The sequence below is a fragment of the Rhinatrema bivittatum genome, chromosome 16 (genome assembly GCF_901001135.1).
Source record: "Rhinatrema bivittatum chromosome 16, aRhiBiv1.1, whole genome shotgun sequence".
NCBI lineage: Eukaryota > Metazoa > Chordata > Amphibia > Gymnophiona > Rhinatrematidae > Rhinatrema > Rhinatrema bivittatum.
Genome location: NC_042630.1, coordinates 21720504 through 21730470, shown reverse-complemented (window position 1 = coordinate 21730470; position 9967 = coordinate 21720504). Strand labels below are relative to the sequence as shown.

The following is a 9967-nucleotide window of genomic DNA, read 5'->3' as shown; positions in this document are numbered from 1 at the left end:
TAAAGTATGTTAAGTGATGAGTTTTGAGTAAAGTGAGACGTTACATGCCTGAGTTATTCTCTCTCCAGTTTGTCTTCTGTACTTCTGAGGGAACCTTTAGCTCTCACTTTAACTGATGAGAAATGTGGTTATTTTTGTGAACCTGGCATAAATAGGTTGGTCAGTATTGATTGTCTTAACATAACACCTCTGTTGTTTGGTCATCGTGTCAGGGGATATACCAGTGACCCGAGGTGACCCCCCAGGGTTCCTTTCATTCCTTTCTATGATTCTAGCTCTCCTGAGATCCTCCTCAGGCCTAACTTTCTATGACTTTGATGATCTCCTGAGTCTCCCAGGTCTAACTTTCTATGACTCTAGATGATCTAAGGCTCTCCCCTTATCTTCATATAATTCTTATGAGTCCATTTTGGTTTCCCAAGAAAAAGACAAAAGTAATATACGTTTGATTTTAGGAGTCTTAAAATTCAGATGTACATCAACTACAGTCCTATCAATATACTTAAAATAGGAACACTGAGGTTTTCATATTCTATTACAGCACTCTTTTAAAAGTTTAAAAATTATAAAACCAGACAGATACATTTCCAACACTTTGAATCTCTCTAGCCATATCCAATCCCCAAGCAAACCCTTTTGGGAAATAATTTTTCATCAAAGGCTGCCTCTCAGGCTATATTACGAGTGAATAAATGGCCATGAGTTGGTGAAATCCTAGTCTGTCTTCAGTGGTTTTGAATATTAAAAGGAGGGCAGCGCTGTTCCCACCTTGAAACAGCGCTCACTTGTCAAGGTCTGGAGGTGTGTGGAGAGGAAAGAGGCAGGCTTGGACCAAAGGTAACAGGATAACTCTTGTTAGCTGTGTTGGTCTGAGCCAGTCCTGTTTTGCCCTCAATGCATGCATGGAGATGTAGTTCAGGGTTGGGTGATTCAGAACGACAAGATCATGGGGTAACACCAGAACTAGATTAGACTGTCCTAGATGTCACAGAAACATCTTGTGACCCTACTACAGACGTGCTCAAATCAGTTCTTAGGGCTGTTTTTTAGCCACTCCCTAATGAAGATGAATAAGATATATTTGCATCTACAAATCTGGTTCTGAAATGGAAATGTATCTCATGTATATTAATTGGGGATAAGCGAACACCAGTCTGACAAAGGTGGGGAGGAGAGGAAGCTCAGAGGTCTGCTTTGAGCACCTCTGTCTTACTCTGGCCATGGTGTGCTGCAACCGTATTCTTATCATTTCCAAAATAAAAACCGATTTATACATCATATAGTGAAGAAATGCCAGTCAGTTTATAGATCAAACGCTAGAGATAAACCATGTTTGACCAAGATCATTGGTGATAAATGGTTAAGTACATGTTGGATTGAACCTGTCATACAAAACTGTTTGATGCACTGTAACTTTTTATTATTTTTATCCATAAATAAAATTTAAAAAATTCTACTGAAAAAAAAAGCCTATTTTTATGACTAACCAGAGAATTACAGGCAGAAATACACTTTTGCAAAAAAGGAATGTACTGGAGTACTCTTCTTTCAAGAAAGATTTGGCAGCTTTATGGAATAATTTCCCCCCAAAGCTTTCATCTCCACCCATGATGACTCAGCTCTTGCTTTTCTATCCTATGAGATGTCTGCTGATGATGGGTGCTTGATCCACTTAGTTTGCCCACTTGTGCCTCTTCCTATGCTGTCATGGGTTTTAGGCAATCTGTGGTTTTCTCCCTCCCTCTACCACTAAGGACGCTTTGTGTCTATCCCATGCGCGTTTGAATTCTGCCACGACTTTGGCTCCTACAGTCTCTGCTGGAAGTCTATTGCAGGTATCCATCATCTTCTCAATATTCATTTTGATCCTCCCTCCCTTCAGCTTCACAAAATGACCCTGTTAACCTTGTGCTTTTCATGCTGTGATACCTTACTGAAGACTTCTAGATAGCTGAATGTTTCTAATAGGAAGGAGACCTACCAGAACAGCAGATAACATAATACAGCTGCAAAAAGTATGCCAAGTCTGCACCATAAGATCTATGAGATGAGCTCTAAGAACCTAAATATGTATGTACTAGAGAGAAAAGAGGTGGGACAGAGACATTCAAACATCTCAAAGATATATGAGTGAGTGGTAAAGCCTGGGACAGGTTCAGAGGATCCTCAGTGGAAGAAGAACAAGAGGATATGTTTTTTCCAAGTGGAAAAAAGTTATAGAAGAAGAGATCGTGATATGAGGCTGGAGCAGGCATATGGAGGAGTAACATTAGAAAACATTTCCCAGAAATGGTGGATGGGTGGCTTCAAGATGTTGTTTCAAGTAGATCCACACTGGACCACTTTGCTTCTTTTCACTCCTTAAAGAAAGTTTTCTGCTATCGTATTTCCTCTCACTATGATACAGAGGAAAAGTAGACCCAGAGTTCACTCCTCTGACTCTGGAACCTACCTGTAATTGGGCCAGTGGATTTTCATGGTTTCATCAGTGCACTGTGTAAGCTTGATTGCAGAAGAGTCTTTGGCAACCTCTCCTGGAGAAATTGTGCCGACAGCATTCCCAGATAAAGTTTCTCTGAGCCTTGGGAAGCCAGAGACAACCACAGCACCCGCAGAAAGATTCCTCGCAAACATCTCTGTTGGCGTGGAGGGTGCCGGAGTCGCTTCTTGTTCCACCCTGATTCAAGGGGTTGTTGCAGGGAGATCTGCAAGGTCTTTGGCATCTGCCAAAATGCTGTGGCGATTGCAAGAAAATACTGGAGCAAGTGCTGCAGTAGCTCAGGCGAAGATCCTTGTGCAGCAGAGTCTGAGAGACACAGCTTGGAATATTGTTGCCATTGGAAGTACTCAAGTCAGTCTTGGTGAAACCTGCAATCATCAGTCTGGAGACAATCCAGAATGGCATTCTGATCAAGAAGCATTCCCACTCCACTCAAATTTAAGATATATCTATGCAGTGGAACTCTGGTACCAAGTTTCTACTTCACAATCAATAGATACAAGATCGTACCGAGCCTACTGTCCAACTGGAGGAGAAAGTAGGGAAGCTCCAGGACAATGACGTGTCTATTATTATTAAAGAATATTGGGCCTTTATTGTTAAAATTGAGAAGTTAGAAAACAGGCCATAGAAGAATTCTACAGTTCAGCTTGCAAATTTTCCCAAGGTATCATCTATTTCTGCTTAAAAATACCTTTTTAGAAGTTTTGAAGGTATCTGCTGAAGTAATACCCCAACAGCCAGTTTACTATCTACCTCCAACAAGTAGATGATCGGGGAGGATGGAATGGCACAAGACTCTTATCTCTTTTTCAACAGTTTAGGATATCTCAACATTATTGTATCATTTTTCTTGGTTAGGCCGCATAGCCACTATGAAGATGACTATTTTGCCTAGATGGCTTTATTTTTTTCAAACTTTGCCTATTGAAATACCTAATGGGTTTTTTAATTTCTTACATAAAAAAAGGCATTCCAATATATCTGGGAGACCTCCGAGGATAGCTAGACAAGTTTTATGTAGGGATGGGCGCAGAGGATCCTCAGCGGTGGGAGAGTGATGGGTAAAGCCTGGGACGGGCACAGAGGATCCTCAGCGGTGGGGGAGTGAGGGGTAAAGCCTGGGACGGGCGCAGAGGATCCTCAGCGGTGGGGGAGTGAGGGGTAAAGCCTGGGACGGGCGCAGAGGATCCTTAGCACTGAGGGGGTAAAGTTTAGGATGGATGCAGAGGATCCTCAGGAGTGAGGGGGGTAAAGGCTGGGACAAGCACAGAGGATCCTCAGTGGAGGAGGAGCCAAGGGGTAAAGCCTGGGATGAGCTCAGTGTTAGGGGAGTGAGGGGTAGAGCCAGAGATCAGGTAGGGTCTGCAGTGTTGCATCAGAAGGGGAAGAATGAGGCAGAGACCAAAGATCTTTATCCGCCATTATAGCTCGTGTGAATTGCCAGCACAACATTACTGTCCTAAGCACTCAACAAAGTGAACAGCACTTCTGTTACAATGCACCATGCCCAGAGAGCAAATCACTGGTTTTTATAGTTTCAGAAAGCCTACAGAATCTGCCTAATGTAATTCTACCAGCAGATACAAGTCAAGTGGAGCTTCCCACCACTCCCACAATAAGAGAATGTGGTCTTACTTTTCTGCAAGACAGGCCCAACAGTGCATCGGATTCTCTTTCTGTGGCTAGCAGTGAGCATGTGAATGGCCCTTGAGAGCCCATCCCTTCCACCCGTCAAACACAACCAGTGTGGCCCTTCCATATCCAATACAGCCCCTGGGAACCCTCTCCATCCAGCATGGCCCTTTGGAGCCTTCCCCTAGTCCAAACCGAGCCCTGGGAACCCTCTACCCTTCCAAGATGGCCCTTGGAAAAATAAAACACCCCAGTCAAGCTATAGGGTGCAAAGCTGCTCTCACGCAGCTGATGATGCCTGTTTGCTTCCAGAGTCACCACTGCTCACTTTCTGACTAGATGGAATGGAGAATAAGGTGCACATTTAATCCTGAATTAATAACATTTCACCCAGGGACGTAAACAAAGGCTGCCGCACTGGATCAGACCAAAGTCCTCTCTCAGTCTCTGACAGCGGCAGGCAGGGAGTGCTTAAGAGAAACAGGGCCCAAGCAGTGCAGTCCATCCGCTGTAATAGCTTTCCGGCTGTCATGGTCCAGGGATGCCCCGACCGCAGACGTGACATCTCTGACTGTTCTGTTTAAATAGCTTCCGCTTTACTTATTTGTCCTAAACTTGGATTAGTTGCTCTGAGTAAACGCGTGCACGAATACATTTTCGTTGTCAGCTCCTGAACATAACACAATCCATGTTTAATTCTGGAGTTAAGTTTAACCAGGGAGTGAAGGCAGAACCAGATGGAAGAGCAATTAATCCAGAGCGAGATGGTGGCTGTTATGTATTTAAATCCGAAGCTTGGTCAGATCTGGTGGGCTTTCTCTGGCCTCCTTTCGAGCCAGCCAGCTTTGCTGTCTAACTCTGCAGCCGTGACTCCTTTCCAGCGGTTGCAAAAACAGATGGACACATCCAGAAAACTGTGCCGGCAAGCACAATGATGGGAAAGCTGCATGGGCGAGAAAAGGAAGAGTCGGGGCTGGGATGGGAGCATGGGGGGAGTCGTCCTGTGGGAGGGGGGTCAGGGGCACTTGCGTTCCACGCACTGTTTTCCTCCTTCTTCGTACTCCTGCTTGGAGATCCACATTTGCTGAAAGGTGCCCTGAAACACACAGGAAAAGGAGTTGTAAAAGACCCTCAGACCTCCCCTCCTCTATTCCCCAAACCTGTACCCAACCTACTGTCAAGGCTTCCACCTCCCTCCCTGAACGGACACGCGTTTATATACTTTCACATTGATCACCCCCACCCCTCTGAAACTCAAAATATTTTGGTTTTGTGTACGGGAAGGGGGCAGGGAGAGGGGGGGGTGGCAAAATTGCAGCAAATCTTCATAATTTTATGGTATGGAAACTAATGGAGAAAATTTAGAAAGTGCGGCTACGCGAAACGCCGTAGGGAAAATCTTTTTTCCATCACGTTTCCGGTGTGGGTTTTTTTTTTTTTTTTTTCCCTTTTGCTGCCGGGCCCGGCCGATGTTAAGCGGGGCTCTCGCGTGCAGAAAAGACCTGTCCCTTTTAATGGAAGGCCACGCAAAGCGCGCCTGAAGAGGTTTGTGGCCGAAACCACTCTCTTCCACAGGAGCGGGTTATAAAACCCATTTGGCATGGGGTTGTGCGAGGACGAAAACGAAAAGTGCAAAGCTCCCAGAAATACCTGATTTCCCCTCCCCCCCCCCTTTTTTTTTTTTTTGGCGCCAACAGCTTCAGGCTTCACAAAAAACATATTCATGCCACAAATACTCATTCCACAAATATTCATGCCACATGACTATACCTATAACAGAAGCTTTTACCTTGTTACCCTTGAAAAGCTTAACGTTATACTATATCTCCTACTATTTTGTTCTATATTTATTCCTTTATTACCCTTGAAAAAATGTAACGTTATACTATATTCCCCTCTAATGTTGTTGTTTGATCCTCTCCTCTTACTCTAGTTGAACACTCTGCCTATGAAAAAGCACAAACCATGTTAACTAATTGATAAAATTGTAAACTGTTGTGATGGCAATACCGAAAGATGGTATATAAAACTCTATCAATAAATAAAACTCTTGGAAGGATAAGAAGTCGATTTGCCGACAGGCGGTGGAAATTTTCTAAACAACAAAAACGGCAGCCTCCCACTTTTTTCCCCCCAGTACGAAAAAGAAAGCAATTTCTAAAATGTTTTCGGGGGGGTTGGCGATCTGGCATAAAAATCACCATTGCCGGCAGGGCCTTCTTTGTTCCATGCGATGCCGGTACAGGTTCGGGAAAATCAGATGCCTCTTCCCCTCCCCCCCTCCCCCCTCCCAAGAAGCAAAAGAAACTCACTAGCGAGGCCAGGATGGAGCCCCCGATCCACGGGCTGAATCTGCGCTCCATTGTGCTGTTGCTGGCGATCAGCTTGAGGCGCATGCTCTGCGGGAGATAGGAAAAAACACCCTTGAAACCCCCACAGCTCAGTGCGTGGCATCGGTCAAAAAAAAAAAAAAAAAAGGCCAATAGAATGATTCGGAAAGGAATGGAGAATAAAAAACGGGAAACATGGAGATGCCTCGGCCTAGATCAGGGGCGGACAAACTAAGGCCCGCGGGCCAAATCAGGCCAGTCAGTCCTTCACTTTAACCAGCCCCCCCCTCCCTCCCCAAATATTTTAATATTATTATTTGTTGCGGCCAAGCCCTTTGTCATCAGCAAAGGCTCACGCAGGCTCCTTTTGAATGATGTACTGAATCGCGCGATGCCTGGTCCTGGCCTTTGCTGATGGCGTCCACGGCCGAAGAAGGGGAGGAAGGGAACCAGGCGGCCGAACGCTTTCGCTCCACGAGCGCGGGCGGGTTTTTTGGAAGAACTTTATCTGGAAATAAGATAGCTATCGCTACTACCAATGTTTTATTATCGTTTGCACGTCCAACATAATTTAAAGGAAGAGAGAAAGCCAAGCTCAGTGAATCAGAAATTTAAAAAGCACTATGTTTATGCTGCGGGATTTTCACAGAGGATGTTTGTTACCGGCAGGCTCATCTGCATACCGTTCCCAGCAGCCCCCGGGAGAGGGATCCAGAGGTCACAGCGAGCGATCCAGGCCTCGAACTCCACAGCCCCAGCTTTCAGAGGCCCCCACACCTCTTGTAACAGTAGAGGACCCAGAAGGCTCATCTGCATTCATTACGCAGCAGCCCCCGGGAGAGGGATCCAGGCTTCAATCTCCACAGCCCCCGCACTCCTTGCAGCAGAATAGGACCGGAGGTACGCGCCACGCCTCAAACCTCCTTACTATACCTTATCTGTTTACTAGACCCTTTTCTGTTTTTATTTCGTTTTATAGGTTTTCATTTTACATGCTATTTGTATTTGGTAGGAGTAATTTGCTACAGATTTTATACAGATGGAATTTATTTCCAAACACGAGTCAATAAGGTGGGCTACGAGGAAGATACAGGTAGATTAATTGTAGTGTTTTGAGGGTCATTGCCAGACAAATGTACAATAAATTTATAGACTACAAGTACTTTAGGTTAGCTTTACATCCCTGCCCCCTTAGAAGTTTTAACTCCTAAAAAATCAACAAAATTAAGATGGAGATCAGTAGTCTAGCAGCGAGAGGCTGGCTTTCCAGTCTTTTGCACTGTATGTATGATTGTCTCCCAGCTGGTGAGAGGCTGTATGTGTGCAGTAGGTGCAAAGAGCTCCCAGCTGATAGAGAACGAGTCCGATCTCTGGAGGCTACAATGACAGATCTGGAGATGCTAAGGGAGAAACAGAGGTAAATAGAGGAGATCTTCAGGGACATATTTATTTTTAAAAACGTATAGACCACAAATTACTACTAAGAACTAAGCGGTGTACACAAAAACGTAAAATATCCAATATAAAACATATCATGTAACTGATAAAAACAAACACTCTTACATCATAGTAGAGAAGCCCCACCTCCAATCTAGTAGCTCCTGTGCTGCCTTGGAGGAGAAAGGTCAGCTGGAAGGAGAGCATCAGCTTTATAAGGCAGGATCTGCCCTCAAGGTGATGTAGCATCCTCTTGCACCAAAGATATGTCTCCAGGGGCACGTGCCCAGTAGGGAAAGGTTAGGGGGACAGTTATAGTTGGTGATTCAATTATTAGGAATATAGATAGATGGGTGGCTGGTGAACGTGAGAATCGCTTGGTAACTTGCCTGCCTAGTGTGAAGTTGGTGGACCTCAGACATCACATAAATAGGATTTCAGGGAGTGTTGGGGAGAAGCCAGCTGTCTTGGTACATGTAGGTACCAAAGACATAGGAAAGTGCAGGAGAGAGGTTCTGGAAGCCAAATTTAGGGTTTTAGATAGAAAGCTGAAATCCAGAACCTCCAGGATAACATTTTCAGAAATGCTCCCCGTTATAGGTGCAGGATCCCAGAGGCAAGCAGAGCTCCGGAGTCTCAATGCATGGATGAGACAATAGTGCAGGGAAGAAGGTTTTAGGTTTATTAGGAATTGGGCATCGTTCTGAAAGGATGGGCTCACCTTAACCTGAGTGGATCCAGGCTGTTGGCACTAACCTTTCAAAGGAGATAGCGCAGCTTTTAAACTAGATGATGGGGGAAAGCAGACAGTCACTCTAATGTGCAGGGTTCAGAATGATGCATCTTTGAAGGATACTAAGAGACCAGGGAACATAGGGCATCCCCGTAGAGAGGTTGCAATAAATGCCAAAGTGGACCAGGTGCCTTTAAGTAAAGTGCAGTAAGATTCCAAATTATCCCTGTCAACTGATAAGCAGGTTATTAATACAAACAAAAAACATACTTTGAAATGTCTGTATACAAATGCTAGAAGTCTAAAAAATAAGATGGGAGACTTAAGAGTGTATAGCACTGGATGAAAAGGTAGATATAATTGGCATCTCAGAGACCTTGTGGAAGGAGGACAACCAATGGGACACTGTGCCAGGGTACAAATTATATCGAAATGATAGGATGGATCAAATTGGTGGAAGGGTGGCACTGTGTGTTAAAGAGAGCATTGAGTTAAACAGGATAAAAGTTCTGCAGGAAACAAAATGCAATGTTGAATCTTTATGGATAGAAATTCCAGATGAAAAGTGGAATAAAATAGTAGTGGGGGTGTAATAGCATCCACCTGGCCAGAATGAACTGACAGACAATGAAATGCTAAAATAAATTAGGGAAGCTAACAAAATCAGCAGCACAGTAATAATGAGTGATTTCAGTTACCCCAGTATTGACTGGGTGAATGTTAAATTAGGACATTCTAGAGAGGTAAAGTTCCCAGATGAAATAAATGACTGATTCATGAAGCAGCTGATACAAGAGGAGAAACTAGTTTAGACCTAGTCCTTAGTGGATTTGGTGAGAGAGGTAACACTGTTAGAGCCATGCAATAGTGATCGCAACACCATTAAATTTAACTTAAAAACTGGCAGGAGTGCAATTAAGAAATCTACTCCGACAGCATTTAACTTTCAAAATGGTGACTATGATAAAATGAGGAAAATTGTTAGGAAAAAACTGAAAGGAGCAATTGCAAAGGTTAAGAGTTTAGCTCAGGCATGGATGTTGTCTAAAAATACCATCTTGGAAGCCCAGACCAGATGTATTCCACGGATTAGAAAAGGTAGAAAGAAGGTTAAACGATTATCATCATAGTTAAAAGGTGAGGTGATAGGGGCTATAATATCTAAAAACATCTTTCAAGAAATGGAAAAGACATCCTAATGAAGAGAACAGAAAACAACATAAGCTACTCCACCCCAAGTCAACTGAACCTAGAGAGCCAGGCCTGGTTTTGCCCCATGGCATGCTGGGATTTGAAGTTCTGATTTTCTTAGGGACATCACTGGGAAAAGCA

The 9967-nt window shown here is 44.1% G+C and overlaps 1 protein-coding gene across 1 annotated transcript in view; it reads right to left on the bottom strand.

Annotated features, from left to right (window-relative positions):
* Positions 1-718: 718 nt before the first annotated feature.
* Positions 719-9967, bottom strand: part of ACTL6B (actin like 6B) — a 43821-nt gene continuing 34572 nt past the window's right edge. Inside the window, exons 13-14 of the mRNA XM_029581687.1 lie at positions 6448-6534; positions 719-5231 (exon numbers count right to left, since the gene is read on the bottom strand). Of these exons, the coding sequence (XP_029437547.1) occupies positions 5151-5231; positions 6448-6534 (168 nt within the window). The 3' untranslated portion in view covers positions 719-5150. The remainder of the gene's footprint in view (positions 5232-6447; positions 6535-9967) is intronic.